General features: G+C 44.1%; 1 protein-coding gene across 1 annotated transcript in view; it reads right to left on the bottom strand.

Moving 5' to 3' along the window:
- The window catches only part of CS (citrate synthase), a 49,119-nt gene that overhangs the window by 18,415 nt on the left and 8,367 nt on the right, over window positions 1-22,337 (bottom strand). The window contains exons 2-4 of the mRNA XM_081953662.1: window positions 12,394-12,441; window positions 11,105-11,212; window positions 49-114 (exon numbers count right to left, since the gene is read on the bottom strand). Of these exons, the coding sequence (XP_081809788.1) occupies window positions 49-114; window positions 11,105-11,212; window positions 12,394-12,441 (222 nt within the window). The remainder of the gene's footprint in view (window positions 1-48; window positions 115-11,104; window positions 11,213-12,393; window positions 12,442-22,337) is intronic.

The following is a 22,337-nucleotide window of genomic DNA, read 5'->3' as shown; positions in this document are numbered from 1 at the left end:
GCTAAGAGCTAATTACAAAAGTAATGTCACCAATTCTGCCTTCCTTACTTCATCGGGATCCAAGACAGAGGTCTCGTATATTAGTCCTTTCATACCTCTCATGCCACCGTAGACCTGAAAAACAAAAAAAGTTACTTAAAACACAGAAAAAAATTCTCCAAATTCCCTTTTTCCGTTCAGCCTGAGGTGATTTAAGTCACATTTGAAGTTAGCTTGTTGATATACTTTTGCATACATTTCACTTTTTATATATCATAGAAAAATTGGTAGAGAAAGGGCGTTGGTACTTACCTGATACGCCTCTTCTCATAGTGGGGGAGGAGTATCCAGGATGGGTTGACCTTGTCCTCTCTTGATTGGACTGAGTCAGATAAGCTCTTTTAGCCACGCCTTGGTCACCAGGCTCCACCCAGTTATCGGCAAAGAACTATATCCAACTCTCTGTGTCATCCACTCTAGACTTTATTTAGTTTCAAACCTTTATTTATTACTTCAACAGAACAGTTCAACAAACAACATAACAATTTCACAACATACCCATATCAGGGAGGGGCTAGATACTCCTCCCTCACTATGAGAAGAGGCGTATCAGGTAAGTAAAGACTTGCTCCGCCTGCGGGAGGCCCCTCTCTCGCAGGCTTGGCCCTTGGCTCTTTCAAGGGCCCGCCTCGAGGACGGGTTCGTGGACCCCGAGAGGTGCAGGAATCGGAAGCTAAGGGGATTTTTAGTAAAATGTTTTTTATCTTTTTTAGGGGGTCCCAGGGTGGGGGGGAGGGTTAATCAGACCGGGAGGAGGACCAGAGCCGGACAGACAGGTGAGTCCAGGAAGGACGGGGATGCGGTGGAGGGGGGGAATATAAAGGTCACGAAAGCAGAGGGTTGTCCTATTACAACGGTCGCGGGGAGGAGGGGATGCGAGGACAGGATAAGATCCCAAGGTCGGTTGGGAGACCGCGGCTGCTGGTTACGCCCGGTCGCTTGTACCAACCCCTGCAGTCTAGGTGGACAGGTGCTACAGAGCCAGGGCCTGCGGCTGATGCTTTGCAATGCAAGGTCTGTCACCAACAAGGCCCCCCTCATTAATGAGTTGATCTCAGAGGGGGAGCTAGACCTTGCAGGGATAACGGAGACCTGGTTGGGCCATGAGGGTGGTTTACCCCTCGTGGAAATGTGCCCACCGGGTTTTCGAGCATTCCATCAGCCTCGGGCCCTGGGTAAGGGTGGTGGGGTGGCGGTGGTTAAGCGGGAATGTTTAGAGCCGAGGGAGTTCACTGTTCCTCAGATACCCGGGTGTGAGTCCCTTGGTGTGAGCTGGGGCCCAGGGAGGCAGTGGGGCTTGCTGATTGTATACTTGGCTCCTCGCTATGCATCAGCAGCCCTGCCCGAGCTCCTCGAGCTAATCTCAGCGACGGCAGTTGAGACTCCCAGACTTTTGGTCATGGGGGACTTCAACTTGCCGTCAACGGGAGCGGCTTCCGAGGTGGCTCGGGAGTTCATGGCTTCCATGACGGCCATGGACCTGACCCAATTAGTGCAGGGCCCCACTCACGAAGGGGGCCACACACTGGACCTCATTTTTGTATCTGAACAGTGGACGAGTGATCTGGGAATAGGGGATTTAGTTATCACGCCCCTGTCATGGTCAGACCACTCATCCCTCCGGCTGGACTTCCCTGGCGCTATCCCCCACCGCGAGGAGGCGGAACCAGACTCTATAAACTGGTACCGCCCCAGGCACCTGATGGAATCTGATAGATTCCTGACGGAGCTTGGGCCAATACCTGTAGCCTTGTCCCGCTCCCGTTCCGAGGACCTAGTGACTGCCTGGAATAGGGCGACGACTGGGGCCTTGGACCGGGTTGCGCCTTTGCGACCTCTCCTGCGGCATCGACCCACCCGGGCTCCTTGGTTTACTGAGGAGCTCAGGGTGATGAAGCGCCACAGGAGACGTCTAGAGAGCAGGTGGAGATCCTCGCGCTCCGAATCTGACCGAACACAGGTAAGAGCCTATTTGCGGACTTACCTTGTGGCAATAAGAGCGGCCAAACGTAGACATTGTGCTGCTCTTATTGCGTCCGCGGATAACCGCCCTGCCGCCCTGTTTAGGGTGACTCGCTCCCTTTTATCGCAGGGGGCGCGGGAGACACCCTTACAGGGTAGAGCAGAGGAGTTTGGGGAATATCTTCAGGACAAAATCGATCAGATCCGGAGCGGGTGGACCTCCGTCAGTGGACCAGACGAGCCGCCAACAGCGAGTCTTGAGAGACCATTCTGGGAGGAGTTTGACTCTGTTGCCCCCGAGGATTTGGACAGGCTGCGTGGACGGCTGCGACCCACCACTTGTTTAACGGACCCGTGCCCCTCCTGGCTGGTACTGGCAGCCTGGGAGGTGACACGAGGCTGGCTCCTGGGCCTGGTGAGCGCCTCACTGAGTGAGGGATACTTACCAACCGCCTTGAAAGAGGCGGTGGTGAGACCCTTGCTCAAGAGGCCTGCGCTCGACCCAATGGAGCTAGCTAACTATCGTCCAGTCTCCAACCTCCCCTTCTTGGCGAAGGTTGTCGAGAATGTGGTGGCGCAGCAGCTCCCACGACACCTAGACGAATCCGACTATCTAGACCCACGCCAGTCCGGCTTCCGACCCGGGCACAGCACCGAGACAGCCTTGGTCGCGTTGGTTGATGATCTCTGGAGGGCCAGAGATAGGGGTTGCTCCTCTATCCTGGTCCTATTAGACCTCTCGGCGGCTTTTGATACCATCGACCATGGTATCCTATTGCGCCGGTTGGAGGGGATGGGAGTCGGAGGCACCGTTTTGCGGTGGTTCGGCTCCTACCTCTCCGACCGGAAGCAATGTGTGTTGACAGGGGGGCAGAGATCGTCCCTGAGGCCACTCACTTGTGGGGTGCCACAGGGGTTGGTCCTCTCGCCTCTCCTGTTCAACGCATATGTGAAGCCGCTGGGTGAGATCATCCGTGGTTTTGGGGTTGAGTACCATCTTTACGCTGATGATACTCAGCTGTATATTTCAACCCCAAACCACCCCAACGAGGCTGTCGAAGTGATGTCCCGGTGTTTGGAAGCCGTCGGGGTCTGGATGGGGGACAACAGACTCAAACTCAACCCCTCCAAGACCGAGTGGCTGTGGTTACCGGCACCTCGGTTCAGCCAGCTGACTCCATCGCTGGCCATAGGGGGCGAACAATTGTCCCCTGTGGAGCGGGCGCGCAATTTGGGCGTCCTCCTTGATGCCCGGCTGTCAATGGAGGACCATGTGGCAGCCGTGGCAAGGGGGGCGTTCCACCAGGTTCGCCTGGTGCGCCAATTGCGCCCCCTACTGGACCGGAGTGCCCTGCGCACGGTCACTCATGCGCTGGTGACGTCTCGCCTGGACTACTGCAATGCCCTCTACATGGGGCTTCCCTTGGGACGCATCCGGAGACTGCAGCTAGTTCAGAACGCAGCCGCGCAGGTTATTATGGGAAGTACACGTTACTCCCACGTAACACCTCTCCTGCGCGAGCTGCACTGGCTACCTGTGGCCTTTCGGGTGCGTTTCAAGGTATTGATCACCATCTTTAAAGCGCTCCATGGCAGAGGACCTAGTTACCTGCAGGATCGCATCCTACCACACACGTCCCTGCGACCTATCCGCTCACACAGAGAGGGGCTCCTCCTGGTGCCGTCTGCTAGTCAATGCCAGCGGGCGACACCTAGGAGTAGATCCTTCTCTGTGATGGGCCCAACCCTCTGGAATGACCTCCCCCCAGACATTCGAACTACCACCGACCTCCGTTCCTTCCGGCAAAAGTTAAAGACTCACCTGTTTCAATCAGCTGGCCTGGCACTTTCTTAGTTTTACCTCCCAGGGATTTATTTTATTTTAGGGTTTGGGGTTTTAATTGTGATGTTTTAAGATTAGAATTATTTATTTCTTAGTACAGCCTATTTCCCCCTCCAAATGTATCTTAAATGTAGTTTAAATGTATTTAATTATTATGAATGATTTTATTATATTGACTGTACACCGCCCCGAGTCCCTTTTTGGGAGAGGGGCGGTCTAAAAATCTAAGAAATAAAATAAATAAAGTACCAACGCCCTTTCTCCATAGTGAGGGGAAGAGTATCCAGGATGGGACATACCAAAGCTTATACATCCCTAGGGAGGGTTACACATTTGAATATATGCCCAAACTTACGCCTGGTGAGGCGTGTCCCCCGCCCTGTGAACAGCCTGCAACACCCTACGTCCGAATGAGGCTTCCGCAGAAGCAAAGGAGTCCAACTTGTAATTCCTCACGAATGGTGAGGGGGGAGACCCCGTGGCTGCCCTACAGATCTCAGATAGGGAGGCCTGCATGGCCCAGGCCGCCAAAGTGGCCGCGCTTCGTGTAGAATACGCTGTGATAGAGCTTGGTGTTTGCAGACCCCATGCCTGATAGGCAGAAGCAATACAGGTTCTTAACCACCTGCCTATCGTGGTGGAAGTCATCTTGTTTCCCAGGGACCCCGGCTGGAAGGAAACAAATAGGGGTTCCGACTTCCTGTTTGGCCTGGTTCTTCTGAGGTAAATCCTCAGAGCCCTCCTCACGTCCAAGGTGTGCCACTTCCTCTCTAATGGGTGAGAAGGGTCCGGGAAGAAATTGGGCAATATCAGCTCCTGCGAGCGATGGAAGCAAGAACACACCTTGGGTATGAAGGAGGGGTCCAATCTTAGCGCTACCCTGTCCTGATGGAACACGCAGAGATCTTCCCTGGTAGACAGAGCCTGCAGTTCAGATATCCTCCTGGCAGAGGTGATGGCCACCAAAAAGGCCACCTTAAGTGTCAGGAACTTCAGAGAGACAGTACGTAATGGTTCAAACAGAGGGCCTGTCAGAGCGTCCAACACCTTGTGTAAGTCCCAGGAAAGGTACTTGTGCACCGTAAGATCGGAGGTCCCCTTGAGGAACCGCCTGACCATCGGATGTTGAGTCAGTGTCTGAGATGTACAACACAGGAGTACCGATGAAATGGCCGAGACCTGTCTCCTAATCGTGTTGGGAGCCAACCCTCAATCCAGCCCCGCCTGAAGGAAGTCCAGAACTTGTGCAACAGTGGCCCGGACCGGATCGTGGCCCCTAGAGATACACCATGTTGAAAAAGCCTGTCCTGTAGAGCCGTAAATGCACTCTTTGGAGGGTCTGCGAGCTGCCTGATAGTCTGTATAACCCTAGGGGAGAAGTGATCTTCCCTCAGGATGCTCCGCTCAAGCGCCAAGCGGTCAACTGGAGCCACTGAGGGTCCGGGTGTTCCAGCGACCCCTGACTGAATGAGATCCTCTCCTGGGGGATCCTCCAGGAGGCTGGATTGGAGGCTTTTCTGCCCTTCCAGTGGGGCTGCCGGCTTTAGAAGCAAAGACTTGATTCCTGCCTGTGTCCTCCCAGCTGCAGGAGGCCACCATCTTGGGCCACATGGGGACTCTCCTCCCCCTTCTTTTCAAATGGCGCTGCGCAGCAAATACAACAGCCCTGCCGGTCAGGGCTTTGAAAAAGCGGCTTGTGCTACTAAGAGCTGCCGCTCTCTCTCCTGTGGCCTCCTGCTGTTAACAGCAGCTCACTGAGAGCCTTGCCGCCCCCTCCTCCAGCTGCTTTCCTTTCTCTTCCTTAAAGGGAAAGTTTTTCCTTAAAGGGAAGACCTTTAAAGGGAAAGCCTCAGCAGCGATCTGAGCCTCATTGCCCTGTCTGGGGTTCTCCGGCTAGTCAGGCACTCAGAAAAGGATTGAATAGTGTTTGCATAAATCGTGATAGCAAGGTTGCCGGAACACAGGATGACAAAGCCCGAGGTGTCAAAGGGAATCCTCACCTGGAGGGAGGGGTCCCTTTCTGCAGCCCTGCCAGGTGAAGAGAAACCTGGTAATCTTTCCTCAGTTTCCAGGCCAGGAGTGGGGGGGGGGGGAGGCTTTCTGCTGCTGGTCTTGTGGTCGATACACTCCAGGGCTTGGTGCCTCTGCCTTTTATACTTGGAGCTAGGCTTGGGGAGTTTGGATCCACAGCCTGCCTCTTTAGCCCCCTTGGTGGAGATATGCTTCTTTTTGGCCTTTGCCTTGCCTCTCCCACCCTTGGCTGATGCCTCCGAGATGGTTTCTAACCTTTTTAAGGGCTCCTCAGTGCCTCCGGTGGTTGCTGGCTGCAGGGCTGAGTGCTTGGCTCCTGCCGGCCTCCTCTGAGCTGCTGAAGGCCGCCATCTTGGACCACGTGGTTTCAAAATGACTCCCGGCTCCAAATTCAAAAAGCTCCTCTTTGCTGGAGCACGTGGAAGCGGCTTGTGCCTTTGCAGGCTGCCGCGCGGCTTCCGCTGCCAATGGGGGCTCTCTCTTGCCTCCCCCTGCCTCCCGCAGCTCTTTCTGAGCCTCTCTGGCTCTCACCTTGTTCTCTGGCAATCGCTGCCAGCGTGGGCGCCCCGGGGTGTTTTAAAACACCGCAGTTTGTCGCTCAACCCCCGAGGGGAGCAGTGGAGCGCTCCGGCGCCCTTAGAGCCTCCTTGGGCGTTGCCCTTGCTGCAGAGGCCTCTGCAGAGCTCGATGGCCTGTCTTTGGTGAGAGTCCCCACTCAGTGCCCTGGGTCTCGCTCTGTGACCTGGGCTGCGTGCCACCTTAGTGGTTGCTGCATGGGCGTTCTACCCCCACTGGGAGTTTCATCAGCCTCTAGTGATTGATCAGGCAGCGTGGAGGTAATTTCAATCGCTTTTGCAGCAATTTAAATTTTTTCCTTTAAGTTTCTTCAAAATCTCAGGATGAACACAGCCGTCCGTTGATGGACTGAGTCGATAACTGGGTGGAGCCTGGTGACCAAGGCGTGGCTAAAAGAGCTTATCTGACTCAGTCCAATCAAGAGAAGACAAGGTCAACCCATCCTGGATACTCCTCCCCTCACTATGGAGAATTTACCAAGTTTTATTACACATTTTCCATCACTTTTAGCAATCTGAAACACGTGATAAGTTTTAATAGTGTCTCTTGCTCCCTATTTAATTCTTCCCCTTTCTATCCCCTTTTTGTCTACAGCTTCAATTGGGTCAAATAGAACAGCAGTTTTAAACAAACAATCAAGGCTAGCTTTCCAGCTGGCACTCAGAAAACCTACTATAGTTTTTCACATCCAGTTTGCACTAGATTACACAGGGCATCAATTTAAAAGCAACTAATGAGATGAATTGTAATTCAGAAAGAAAATGAGGCTCGGCGCAGCCTAGGAAGTTAGTAGAAATCAAGAAAACTGCTTTGGCAGCTCCACACTTAAGAAAGAACTGGGTTACAAATAAAATCAGTGACATTGGTACATTGCTTAATCATGACTAGGCTTTTCCTGACAAGTTAAACTTTTACATCCATTACTGTGCATAATGCCAGAAATGAAATGTACTTAACCTATCCCAAATCAATAACTTTCTCAAGCTGGTACTTTCTGGATGTTTTCAACTACAACTTTCTTTAAGTCAAACTGTCATGAATGTGCTTGGAGTGAATAATAGGAGATTCCTCATTAGCATGGACTGGCTTGAGGAAAGCTGAACAAGAAAAACTAGAGTTTGAAGCAGTAATGTCAGCACTTATTTCTTTTATCTGGGTATTTCTGAACTTTTTTAATCACCAAAGACTCTGGGTAATGAGTGAAACAGATTCAAATTAAAACAACAAATATCAGGAAAAATGAAGCTATCCTGGCATCCCCCATTCATCTTAAGCTAAAGGAGACTTACCATTTTCTTTTGAACAGCAAAGGGTGTAGGGGCAACATGTATTTATGGGGGCAGGGAATACAAAACCTTGCAATACCCAAAATGGGGGTAACTAGCGAGATGGCCTCGTATCTTGTTCATACCTCATGCACCTTGTAGGAAAGGGAGACTTTTAGAAGGCCTTCTGCACACAACTGTTCCAGATGGACAAATTCTGTTCTAGCAACCTGCTGCCTAATGTAATTGAGCCTGGGAGCATCCTGGTAACCAGTATGTCAACTTTATTGAGATGTTACTGTAGATTTATGAGATTCTCCCACCGGCATTCTTGTCATTGTGTTTTGTTACCAGCTGCACTTCCGGGTCATTTCCAAAGGCAGCCCCACATAGAGCGTATTAAGAATATGCCAACTGAGTAGCAATCGAAGTGTAAGATATCCTCCCCAGGGAATACCCTCCCCTGAGCTAAGTAGGATTGTTAAGTGGTGCATAAATTGGGTGAAAGCTCCCCTAGCCACTGCTTCCACCTGCTGCTTAATCAGAAACCAGAAATCCAGTTGGCTTCCCTAGTCAAAGACCACCTCCTTCACAAGCATGAACCCCACCCCACCCCCGAGTAATCCTGGGCTCAATCTTGGCATTGTGTTCTAATGTTTATGGGCAAACAGCAACTCCATCCTGAAGGGGCATAACTGAAGCTCCCATTCAGTTCCTCACAGATTCCAATCATCGAATCAGGACTTCTATAGTATCTCTGGCATAATCTGAGATGATGACAGTATGGCTAGATGTCTTCAGCATACTAATGGCATCACAGCACCAGATGTCCTCTTCCAGCAATGTTATGAAGATGTTACATAGCATAGAGGAAAGGCTTGAGGCTTGAGGGATGTCATACCGGAGGACCCAAGGGCTTGAGCATTTTCTCCCCTAGCACCACTGACTAGAATTGTCTATTCAGAGAGGAGGGGAATCACCAAAATTGTGTCCTCAACTATTATATATGGGCCAAACAAGATGTGTTTGATGGTGATACTGAATGCTGTGAAAAGATCTAATAGGATTAGATGAGAGGCACTCCACCCATCAAAGTCACAGCAAAGGTCATGTACTAGAATGACCAATACAATTTCTGTCCTCTGACTGGGCCTGAATCCTAACTGAAAATAATTCAGGTACTGTAATATGTTTTCTCTAGAGCCTTCTCTCACTGGTTCCCCACATTTTCACTTTTTTATGTCTCTCCTTCCCATGGCAGTTTTGGGAGAGGAAGAGGAACACTACAAGAAGCAATTATTCCTCTTTGGCCTGGGATTGCAAGCTTTTGGAAGTTTGACAGCATGCCACCAAGGGGGCATGGGAGGAGAGGATAAGCATGCTAATTCAGAAAAAAAAAATTCTAAAAGCCAAACAAATGTAGACTCAAAGTCATTTTCTTAAACATGTTTTTCTTTTAAATTCGAGACATAATTTACTGATTCATTTACTGAATTAAAAAAACGCAAGCTGGTCAAGACAGAACTGGAAACTGAGCCCCAAATGTCAAATCTTACCCTTCTCTCCATAAAGCACAACAAAGCACCTACCTCAGAAAAAGCTCAGAAAAGACATACACAAGCCAATCAATAATCAGTCATATACGAACAATTTTCAAGAAACAGAAACGAGACAAAACGCAAAACTATTAAACACTACCCTGTTTTTCATCAGGGCTTCCTGTCTTCAGATCATTCCTCCTATCTACCAGTATAATCCTACCAAAACAATTTATCTTTTTTTTATATATATGAAGAACTCATCAGTTTTATATTGTGCCCACAGGATCGCAGAAACCTACGCAGACATTTACACTAAAGGCTGTTGCCCCTTCTCAACCTAAAGTGATTTTTGTAACAAGACAAGATGAGGTAAAAGCCTGTCTAGAGATGAGGAATATAAACTAGGTGCCTGCTAGCAGAATGCATCATGCAGAAGACATGCTCCCCCTTGATCGCCATGAGTTTCAAAGTTCGGCAAAGAGTTTCCAATGGGCTCCAGTTTGACAGGACCAAAATTGGGAACCTTTTAGTTGCTTCAGACTTTGGTCAAAACAAAATTTGGAGGTGTCTTACCAGATGATTAGGGAAAGGCTTTTGGACCTCATTCTCATGTTCCTCCTGCACCTGGCCTGGATGCTAGCCTCCCTTTTCCTATTCGCTTAGCCACTAATGCTGAGGTCCTAAGTTTTTTCCTGATCCTGAGCTGGCTCTTCCTGGAACAAATACATGTGCTTTGGTCCAGACATAGATCATTAAAATTAGCTACTTTGTGCATAGAACAGTCTGTAAATCCCTTAAGGATTGCAACTTTATCTGAAGGCTCAGGCCTAGTGGATAAACAAACCTAAAATATGCAACCAAAATGAATGCACATGAGTGTATCCAACAAGGAGAAAATGCAATTTATTACACGAAATTGGAATTCATGGGCGAGGAATATTTGATTTGATATTTAGATGTTAAGAAGTATCAGCTATTACTGGTTGAATCTTGAGCTAAAACAGGAAATTAAAACCAAAGCTGAAACCGTCACCACAACCAGTATCTGTGAATTAAGGTGGTACTCAGCTTCTAATTTATTATCGGTATGACCTAGCTGTGAGCATACAGACATTTAGAACTGTAGATATATGGTGAAACGTGCATGTGAATAGAAGCTTTAAAAGATAGAGAGGTGAGTAAGATTTCCAGGGATTGAAGATTGTGTGGTGGTAGTTACCTCCCTAATAAGCAGAAGCAGTAATATCAAAGTAGTGCACATTTCAGAATAAATTAGGGAAGATATATTAAACAATTGCTTAAATTTGTCAGATGTATGCCGGTTGCAGATTCTGAACTGCTTGATATAATTTTCTGTTCAGAATTAAATCTTTTGGGTTTGAAGAAAGAGGTGAACACATCCTTAATTAAAATCAATTCACCACCACCAGCAGGTTCCTCAGTCTATTCTAGGAGACAAGAACAAGAATTGTTCCCATTCAGATATAAAGAAAATAGTTTCTACGTAACACAGGCCAATGAGAAACAAATACTAAGCAGTCCTCCAAGATCCCAGAGAGAGATTAATTCTAGTCCTGATTCTTGCCAGCTTTTCACTCAAAACACGCAAGCTGAATCTGGAGCTCTTATGTAATCTACAGTTGGATCTGAATCTTATTCCTTTTTTTCCCACGCATTCAAACATTTTCTTATTTTTTTTATCCAGACCTGATACTTATGTCTGGTACACAGAGTAGGCATCTAGCAACATACCATCATAACAATTTCATTTCCTGCAGAGTACAGAAGCCAGACTAATTGCACACTGATGTATTCTCCACTCTTACTTGTATAGCAATGCAACTTACCATATCTACAGTGATTTGTCCAATGACAGTATTGCCATGTTGTTGTCTGAAGCTTTTAAGTCTTGCTTGTTCTTTGGGTATCATATTTGCAAGAACATCTTTCAGATTCTGAAAATAAAATAATGTCTAATGTTATACATAACAAATCAACTATTGTCGATGGTAGAAAACCAACCTACAAAAATGGTACATGAGAGAAAAATAAGTTGATGTTATGAAATAAAATATTGCTGATATTTGTTTTATGCCTATTTTACTGTAGTCCTGGGTACAATCTACACCAAGAGAAGTTTTGTCCCAATATCATGACCTCTGGTTCACCAGGTAGATTCCCCTTTGTTATTTCTATACTTTTTCCCCTTCAGATCACATTTTCACATTTACAATTTTGTGTTATCGACTTGCCTATGCTTTAATCTAGTGGTTTCATATTCTTGCTGATAAAAGTGATTACAAAAATCTTAATTTATTTTTTTAAAGATTTAGTGGTTTTGTACCATTTTCGCTCATCATCTTGTTTCACATGAGCACAAAACAATGAGATGAGATTGGAGACTATGTCCTATTCGCACAATTGTAAGTAATCTAATCCTTTTTTCTTTTTCCATTGGTTTTCTTGCATGTAAGTTAAAAAGGCATGGACTATCAATGGTATCATATGTTAAAACCATTGGTGCATCATTTCAATGGAAATACAAAACTTTATAAACAAAACTACATTCTTGCCTAGCTATAGGAATGCTTCTGAACTCTTCCTAACTTAAAAATCAACTTGAAAAACTATCACCTCTTTTTTTCCCAGTAACTACAATGCTGCATTTATTGTTCTACTATGAATTCTCATCATAAACATAAATAGTGAAACATGTTATGCTTTTGCAAACTATTCCTCTATCTCCTGAAATGTATTGACAATGTGACGAATTAGTACATTTGAAAAGAATATATACTGACACCAAGTATGTGTCTGGTGCCAATAATACAGTCACCAACCTCTGTGGGCATGTGAGCCGTCTCCCCAGTTCAGTTCTGCCACGGACGTGCAAGTGCCTCCCGCAGTCTCTGCCGTGCATGTGCGGGGGGGCGGGGAGGTGTGTGGGTGGTGGACGTGTGTGCATTGCATTTTGGCAGTTTGGGCACGCACACCTGCATTTGCACACTTTGGGCACTTGGTCCGGAAGAGGTTAGCCATCACTGACCTAGAGTGATCTTGGGTATAGTCAAGATTCAAATAGTCAACTAACAGATTTTGTACATCAATAAGAAATGGGGAAAAAAGCACAACTTACACTAGAAGCACTTGCATGTCTGGCAGCAAAAATGATACATGATGAATTCTGTAAAGAGAAAGAAGTAGCATGTTAAACATTAGTTCTACACTAATAATCCTCCATGCTCTATAATGCACCTTTAACACAATTTGTCCCACATAACTCCGGTAACCGTTTACTGCTACGTGAAGAAATGTACAGTACTGACTCAATAATTTAAGATGGGCCAGTGACTCAAGCACCCAAATTCATTTCAGTTTGGAACCTCTTGAGCATCTTTCATGATTTAAATTTTTACCACTCAAGTCTTCTGTTTTTAATTTACCTATTAGCATTCCCATTAGTTGTTAATCTCAAATATGCATTTGGTTTACTACAGGTTTCTGTTAAAATGTTTAGTCAATATCTAGAAATCCAAAGGAGGGCACGAGGAAAGAATGAGATTAGCAGCTGGTCTCCCCTTTAAGCTGTAGTGGCACCATTAACGCAACCTCAGTATTAGGGAAGCTAACAACTGTACTGTACTACAACAGTTTTCTCACTCTGGCTTTAGCCCCAACACCTGACTTACTCCCAGGAAGTCAATAAAGTAAGGGGAGGCTCAACTTGGATAACACTTGGACTGGGTTTTTTTTCCCTCTTCAAACTTGTTTCTAGAAATAACACACAATGCTGCACCTCTGTTTAGCAGTTGTAACCCAACCCCATCTTCATATTCAGCTTAGTGCCACACCTGGGGCATGAACAAGTTTCCTACACTCTTAATCACAAAACAGGCTAAAACTAAGAGTTAATGTTGGGGAAAGCTTAACTTTTAAAAGATGGCTAATATTCATTAATAGGTATTATCTTCTCATCAGCCCATTTTCTCTATTTTGCACCAACTTACTCATATGGTCCTTTTATATGTTTTGGAATTCTACAGATCACATCTAGTATAAATAGAAGAGACTATATTAGCTCAGGATTGAATGCTGTCTGATCTTGATACAGAGTTACTCCCACTCCCTTTTAGCACTGAATGCATTACTTTGTTAGGTAGTGAAACATCTGCAAGCAAACAATGAAACTTAGAAAGATCCAAGGACTCCACATCTCATCTAGTATGGTCAATGGTCAATCATAGTTCGTTCACACTGCTCCTGACGGGTTTTTTAATTCTGCGACTTTGGGAATTTTATTAGGGGATTTTAAATTGTGTTTTAACTGTTTTTACTCATTTTCCTTCCTCCTCTATGTATATGTATTCGTTTAGTTGTTTGTGTATTTTTCGTATTGTTCCTATGTGTTTTGTTGTACGCCGCCCCGAGTCCTTCGGGAGAGGGTGCGGCTTAGAAATAAATTTTATTATTATTATTATTATAGACTTCGTATGAATTTAATCCAAATATCTAGAGAACGGAAATATTTGGACAATTGTTTTTATATTATTTTTATAAACTGCCTGGAGCTGTTAGGGGGTAGGTAGTAATATGTTTGATGAAATCAACAAATCTGAGTGCCTGGTTCACACCACATCCTGAGTCAAACCGAAGAATCCACATACTGCTTTAAGGCAATGAAAAACAGTTTAAAAAAACAGAATCAATCCACTTATGGAGTTACAGAATACCTTTTGCCTGCAGGAAAATATAGCTTGGTAAGACCATCTGTCCTACCTACTAAGCTTATGCCATCAAGTTGGAGACTTGTTAAAACTGATTGCTTCTTAAGTAGATCTGATTTTATCTAATCACAGCACAGAAATAAGCCACAGTCAGAGTGAAAGGGCTCTGCTGATGATTTAATGAAAGATACTGCACGTATGAAGCTGCTGCCCTCCACAAATAACCCAGCACAACACAACTAGTCTGCCTTGCCTGCCAGCAACTCTCAAGGTTTCAAGACTGCAGTATTTGCCAGCCTTTCCTACAGGGATTGAACACAAGAGCCTTCTGAATGGAAAAATGTGTGCTATAAAACTGAGCTACGCCTCTTTAACAACAAGAGTATTTTGCATATAATTCTTCAGATTGATACTCTTGTCTAGACCCAAGGCACCAATAGACTATGTGAGTTACATCCCACTACATCAAGTCAAACCTCTGCAAAACCTTTGACAAGATAAAGCTACTTTACCCCCATTAAGTAGAAATAGTAATCAGTGCTTTCTAGAACTCAGCCGAAAATGCTCGTTTCTTAATCAGTAATTTCACAAACATTGCTGACAATTTCTTGCTTACTTCCAGCTGACTTTCAGCTTCCTTGCAGAAACCTCTCAGCAATCCTTGAACTGGTGTTTGTTCATGTCCTTTTTATCTGCTTACCTCTCCAAAAGCTTTCCTTCTAATGCCCTCTGAGGAACACATAGATGGAGGCTTTCGTTCTTGGGCAGCCCATGTAGCAAGTGAGCAATCTGGCTTGACACGTACATTTCTCTGATTAGCAAAAAATGTCCCACTACAGACACTGCTATGAGCTGAGCCCATTAAAAATATTGGGGCATCATCAAACTCTTTCAGAAAACGTTATTGCTGTTTTCACAAATCCATTCCACTAAATAAAAAGCAGAGAAAGCCGGCTGTAGCCACAAGTAGTGACTTTCAATTTTAAGACTATTAAATAATCAATTATACTGCCAAAACTGGAAGTTCAACATTAAAAAAACAGCAGCGTACTGTAGCTTAGCTTTAGCTTGCACCAGAAAGCTGTTTTACTCCTAGAGCAGATCAGAAAGAGGAAGAAAAAAATCTCAGACACTGCTCAAACGAATGAAGGACAAGTGGTACGGCTCCTAGAGCTGTATCTAAGCAACTTTTACTTCTTCTTTACTCTGGACTTAAGAGAACTATCCTGGGACACCTCCCCAAGGAAGGTTGTAGAAAAACAATATTAATTGGATGATACACAAAATATGGTTATTTCAACTCATTTTTATGGCCAAACGATTGAATTTCCTACCGATATTTGAATTATCTCCATACAGACAGTCCTCGACAAGTGCAATTTTACCTAATCCCAACACCTGGCAATCCTGACGCTCTGTGAGCTGCACTGATTGCCAGTTTGCTTTCGGCTACAATTCAAGGTGTTGGTTATCACTTCTAAAGCTCTGCATGGCATGGGTCCATGTTACTTGAGGAAGAGCTTTATCCCACTGAGACTGGTCCGCCCCATCCGTGCGAACAAGAGGAGGCATACTGCAGATCCCATCATTCAAGGAATTTTGGCTGGGGGGATCCAGGAGGAGCCATGGTTCCTGCCTTTTGGAACATCTTACCCCCCCTGAGGTGAGATCAGTTCCCTCATTTCTGATCTTCCACAAGAGCCTTAAGACCTGGCTCTGCCAGATGGTTTTGGGGCCCCAAATGGGAAGCAGTATCGTACTTAGAGTGTGTCACTGCGTTAATTGTTTGTTAGCTGTGCTGAAGATGTATTGCGCAGGTCATAGGCCTTATCAGCAAGTGATGTACTGCGCATGCTTCTTAACACGTTTCTTAATACATCACACACTCCAGAGATTTCTGTTCTTCTGCCAAGAAGGTGGATGACAATTGCTCTTGCCAAAATGTAACAATTAAATAGATTTGTTTTATTTTTATTTTCATATTAAAGTTTTGTTTTTAATTAGAACATGTTATCGAGTTTTGTTTCTTATCTGGAGATATGCTAACAAGGAGGGGCGACGGTCCGCACCTTGATCGAAGGTGGAAGGGAAACTTTCCATTCCTTCTCAGAGTGGTTGATGGATTCAAAGAAACCCCACCCACACCCCGTGTAGTTGGTTCCCTCCTTCCCCGTCTTATGACCACAATTTTACCTTGATAGTATTGTCATTTTATTGGGTTAGGAATATTTGTTGGTGTTAAATTTTAATGTTTGTATGCTATAAGCTGACTAGCATCTCTTCAAAATGAGATGGGCATAGAGATGGGAAGGCCTGGGGAAAAAACCCTGGAAAAAATGGGGGGGGAAACAGGTTTTTTTCCCCCAAAGCCGTTTGGGAAAAAAACAGGGGGGTAAAGCTGGTTCCCTCCCCCCCAAAATTTTTCCATTTTTTCCAGGCCTCCCCATCTCTAGCATACGTGGCAAATAAATTTAATAACTAAATAAAAAAAAATCCCAATCCTATTGCTGTTGATAACCAAATTCCACCGGTCGATAGCCAAGGACCCTTCTCAATCTAAGCCATTCCTAGCTAGGTCCTTCCTAGTCCCAAGCCAAAGAGACTATCTATACTCCCCCATCTCAGCCCTTTTGGCCACCCTGCAGCCTGCCTTCTGGGACAGGAAGGAGCTCCAGAACTGTGGTTCTAGGCCTACTTGCCATGCTGCGGCTCTGGCGGCTACTTGTCGGGAAGCGGTGGATGTCCCCGAAGGCCTCTGACATTTGAGCCTGGATCAGCAGTGAGGCACAAAGAAGCTTCTTGGTATGCCGTAGCTCTGGGGCTGAAAGAAAGCCCCTGGGCTACAGTTCAAAGCTCTTCATAGCCCACCCCCAGCTTACTCCAGCCCAGCAGTGCAGCGCAAAGCCCCAGCTGCCCTAGGAAACCCCAGCCCAGTTCCAATTGCAGTTACCCTTGCCAGCCCACAGCTCACGGCCTGTTGCCCTGTGCTCTGCCGCCCCAGCTGTCATTCATCATCTTATTGCTCATGCTGCTGGCTACGTGAAGCCATCTTCCCCAGATCTCACAAGGAAACCATCATGCACAACCTAAGAAAGAGAAGCCTCATGCAGCCAGCACTTCTTTGGAAAGGGCCAGGTCAGGCATGCTTGGTCAGTAGTAGAGCAAGAAGACAACAGTCAGCTAAGGTGGGGGGGGGGGGAGATTACCTGTATGGCAAGGGGTCAAAAGGGCATGTGGGGGGGGGGAAAGTGGGGGGATAGGAGGAGTTGAAGTGTCCCTACGGTCTTAAGTACAAGCAGGTTACCAAGCGGCCAAATTTTGATCATATGTCCCTGGGGATGCTGTAACAGCCATAACTGTTCATCTTTTCATTCAGTGTTGCCATAATTTCTAATGGTCACTGAATGGTCGTAACTAGCACTGGCTGTTCTAAAGACACCATTTGGAAGATCAGCAACAGTACCACTGCAATTATTCCATCATAGTATTTAACTATGTGTTAAAGTATGGAATACTTGAACTAATGTTTAATATCGAATATAAAAATAATTTGTATAAACCTTCAGGGCTATACTTTGTTATTATAAACTCTATACTAGCATTCTATAGGTACTGAGTTTAGATATTCAGTGCTTCAAATTAATATTTTCCAAATTCTAAAGGCTTTGGAATTTAATCAGATTTAGAAAAAAATTATTTGTTTTTATTATTTTGAGCTGTGAGTTATTAGGTATTTGGACAGGTGGGCTAGGTGGGTTAGCAATTTAGAAGCTTTTTCTGTTTTTGCAAGACCCAATAAAGGTATTAAGAGGCAACATGGAGATCGCAACCTGAGGATCTCACCATGTCCTTGAAGAACCAAAAATCTAGATACGCAATTACCCTGTAAATCTGTAATTCTTTGGATTGTATCAGTTATTGTTTGAATGTAACCTACTGATACTCAAGACAAAAGAAAGCCATGAAGCAGTTAAAAAGCTATAATTTGGGCACATTAAGACTTACATTAAGAGCAATGATATTATAAAGCAATTCATTTTGTGCAGTTATAAAAAGTTAGCTTGCATGTATAAATAAATAAGTGAAATATGTAATGGACTGTATAATAATAAACAAACTGCAATATCTGGAGACCAAAGAATAGAAAGAAAAGAAGTGAAGAAAATCACAAAATATAAAGATTTGCAAATAGAAGTACAACAACTGTAGCAAAAGAAAACAAAGATACTACCAATGGTAATATTGGGCACAATTCCAAAACATTTGGAGGAGCACCATTTGAACTTCATCAGCATTGACAAAATCAGTCAGTCAATTTTGCAAAAAGCAGCTGTGCTTGGAACAGCTATCAGCGCCGATATCTTTAATATCATTAGACAACATCTGCCTATCCCAAGTCCTTGGAAAGGATTCAGAAATGCCAAATCCAGTTTAAAACATCTGGCTGTGTGACCAACCATAATGTAAGCACAAGTAGTCCTCGTTTAATGACTGCTCATTTAGTGACTGTTCAAAGCTACGACACACCATCCCAGAGCTTCTTATGAAGTTTTTCAAAATTCCAATCCCCTCCCCCCACCCCATCATATAATTGCATTTTGGGTGCTTATCCACCAGCTCTCATTTATAACTATTTGTTGGGTCTCATGATCACATGAGGGTGATTTCTGGCATTTCCTCCCTTTCCAGCATTTTATTTTGGCTTCCGGCAAAAAAATGTCCATTGGGGAAACCTGAATCACTTAACAGCTGTAGAGGTCACCTAATGACCACACTGTTTGCCCAACTGCTGCTATCAACAAGATTGTAAAATCAGATGTGGTCACATGGGTGACCCGCTTAAAACTGCCATGACTTACGGCTGTATTTCCAGGCTCAATTATCGTCATACGTCTAGGACTACCTACATTTCTATTACTGAATTGAATCAAAGCCAACTATACAATTCAAAAACAGCCTTGCGAGTTATTTACATTTCTGGAATGAAAATGGTAAGTTAGGTGTCCCTGTTACTAGTATAAATAATTTGCTGTGTCCATTTGGATTACTTTATCTCCTATGCAACTAGCCACAAAGCAGAGAACTGAAACTTAGCAGGACCTATCTTGCAAACAATGTTAGCATGCACCAGCTGCATGTGCCCCCAAATGTTAAAAGTTGCTTCTAACCACTTCAACATTTTCACTGCTTTTCTTTCATAACGTTTTCCCCCCTGTCCATTTATTGCCCCACTCGTATTTTGTAATAGTAGGGTGCAATTTCTGCAGCTGATTGGGGCAGTTAAAAAACAAATCAAAATTAAAAGAAATCTTCTGTCTATGCTCTCTGTTATGGAAAAAAAGAGTAATTCTTTGTTACAAAATTTATCAGATAAAGCTCATAAGGTTTAAATGTTGGCTGTATTGTACTATAAATACCCCCTATTTCTTTTTAAGATTGTCTGTTGGCTTTCAGCTCACAAATATGGAAAGCAAGCTAAATATGAATGAAATACTATTACACAGTACAACTTTGGGTAAGTCAATTATTAACCATTATTCTCAAGCCTAAACTTACCCTATATATGCCCATGCTAAATACATTGCTAAACTCTGCTATGAATTCCTATGCACTAATAATGTCACTAGCAAAGTTGAACTTCAACTGAGAACCCAGCAAGCTATCAAATCTGCTTTAACTTGTCAACCGAGCCACAATGGCTGCATTCATATATTTCACCAAGGTTAACTAAAAATGATGACAAAAGACTCAGTGGTTTGGACCATACAATGTTCTATGTAGAGGTAGTCCTTGACCATTCAAAGCTATGATGAACTTCAAAAAAATATTACAATCCATCCTCGAAGTTATGACTGCCATCCCTTCACCTTTATAGGAGTGTGCTTTGGATGCTTGGGAACAAGCCTGCGTTTACAACCAACTGCAATGTTCCATGGCCATGATTGCAATTTGTGACGTTTTTGCCGGTTTCCAGGAAACAAAATGCCCATTCAGGAGAAGGGATTTGCTTAACCACCACGTGAATTGTTTAATGACCACAGCCACTCATTTATGACAAACATAAAAGTGATCATAAAATCGAATCCGATCATGTGAGGCCTCCATTTACAACTGCAAAAATTTATGACTGAAATTCTGGGCTCCATTATGGTTGCAACTTGAAAACTATTTGTGTTTTGTTTGATTCTGTTTGGTTTTAGCTTAGCGTGCTCTGTGGAATGTCTAGGTTACTCAGATCTACAATACCTCTCATACTTTTATCTGATCCAGGGCAGAAGAGAAGAGAGGCAGAAAAGCGTTTAGGTTAGCAACATAAATAAACTTCCAAGATTCAGGGAAGCATGGGAATAATCCCCAACTATGTTATGTTGACACATATATTGGGTGTTCCAATAAAAGAGAGTATGTACAGCTTATGCTTGAATTGTGCAGTTCTTGGTGCTGTGAGTTTAGCTGTTTGGTTGGAACCATTTCATTACCCTACTAGGCACTGATGACGTTACCTAGTTGAGTAATAAGACATCTGTGAACAAACAACAAAACTCAGAGACCACAAGAGACAACAGAGTTTTAAAAGGGGGGACTCAAAGGTCTCAAAAGACAATAAAAAAGCTAAGCTAAGGAGGAAACAAAAAGATCAAAATATATCTCCTTCAGCAGCCAAAAAGCAGATTAACACAATCAAGCAGAAAGTATTTTAATCAAGAAACTACCATTTAGAAAACCCCACCCCCACCAACACTGGCAGGACAAGCTATTGTATAAAAATCCCACACTCACTAGCACTGATATTATCTAGTTGGGTAATGAAACATCTGCAAGCTAATAACCATGTTCAGAGAGCACCAAGGACTCCACGTTTCAACTCTGAGCTACACGTTACCATACATTGAAATTTGCTTTAATAGACTTAACAGGGAATCTAAATGATATAATTTGCTAATAGAAACAAAACTGTGGAGGGCTGGTGGTTTCTGCCAAAGTTTTCTTGCCAGAAACCCCCCAAAACTCTAGAAAGCCTATATGCACACCCACAATTTCTTTTTCAAATGTCCTTCATTAATCAATCAACACAAAATGCTTTGTTTTTATATAAATTCACAGATTCTAAACCTGCTTTCCAGGATTCAACCTTCCTTCCACCTGCTCTCTCAATTTCATTTGCTTCTCAAAACAGCACACACACTGTTGCATACTGAAAACCACTGCAGAAAGTATCAAGCATTTGAAGTAAAAAGACATTCCTAGGACCCAGTAAGTGATTTAAAAAAAAACCCTGCTTCAGACATTAGACCCACCCACTACTTAAAGGGACGCTGCTATTTAACTTTCTCATATTAATGTTTCTCATACAGTTCAGAACCACCCTGCCCCAAAGCCATTGGTGAGAATTCTATAATGACTCGTTCTCATTTCTTCAATTAAACTTTCCTTTTACTGAGGAACATCTATGAAATCAAGCTTCCATGTGATGTAAATATTCATAATACCATTTTTATAGGATTCCGTGTAATCCTTAGCAATGGGGTTTTCTAATAAGTCAGTCAGGAATTTCAACTGATTGTTTTAGCCTTCCTAGCAAATTAGCAACTTGAATGCCAGCTGAGTATTTCAGGAGCTGCAGCCCCAACATATCATGAATTTATCAGGCTGGGGATAAGTAGATTAGTTTACATGATCTCTATTTCCGTGTTCCCCAGATTAGATATTTAATGTCAAACCAATTTTTACTTCATGGACAAGACAACCAGAAACAATATGGTTTCAGTAAACATCCTTGTAATGTGTCCTATATTACAGTAGGATTTCCTTTTAAAATCCAAAGCCTTTTTTTCATGCTCTGCAGGTCCAGGCCTTCATGTATGCAGAATGCACAAGAGGAAAACCAAAAAATGTCTCAACACACTTCAACGGTGAGCCCAGGTCACTATGTATGTATGTATGTATGTATGTATGTATGTATGTATGTATGTATGTATGTATGTATGTACAGTGGAGCAAAAAAGTATTTAGTCAGCCACCAATTGTGCAAGTTCTCCCACTTAAAAAGATGAGAGAGGCCTGTAATTGGCATCATAGGTAGACCTCACCTATGAGAGACAAAATGAGAAAACAAATCCAGACAATCACATTGGCTGATTTGGAAAAAAATTATTTGTAAATTAAGGTGGAAAATAAGTATTTGGTCACCTACAAACAAGCAAGATTTCTGGCTCTCACAGACCTGTACCTTCTTCTTTAAGAGGCTCCTCTGTCCTGCACTCATTACCTGTATCAATGGCACCTGTTTGAACTTGTTATCAGTATAAAAGACACCTGTTCACAACCTCAAACAGTCACACGCCAAACTCCACTA

This window comes from Natrix helvetica (assembly GCF_964273705.1).
Source record: "Natrix helvetica genome assembly, chromosome: 1".
In the NCBI taxonomy this organism is placed as follows: domain Eukaryota; kingdom Metazoa; phylum Chordata; class Lepidosauria; order Squamata; family Natricidae; genus Natrix; species Natrix helvetica.
This window is presented reverse-complemented; position numbering and strand designations above follow the sequence as displayed.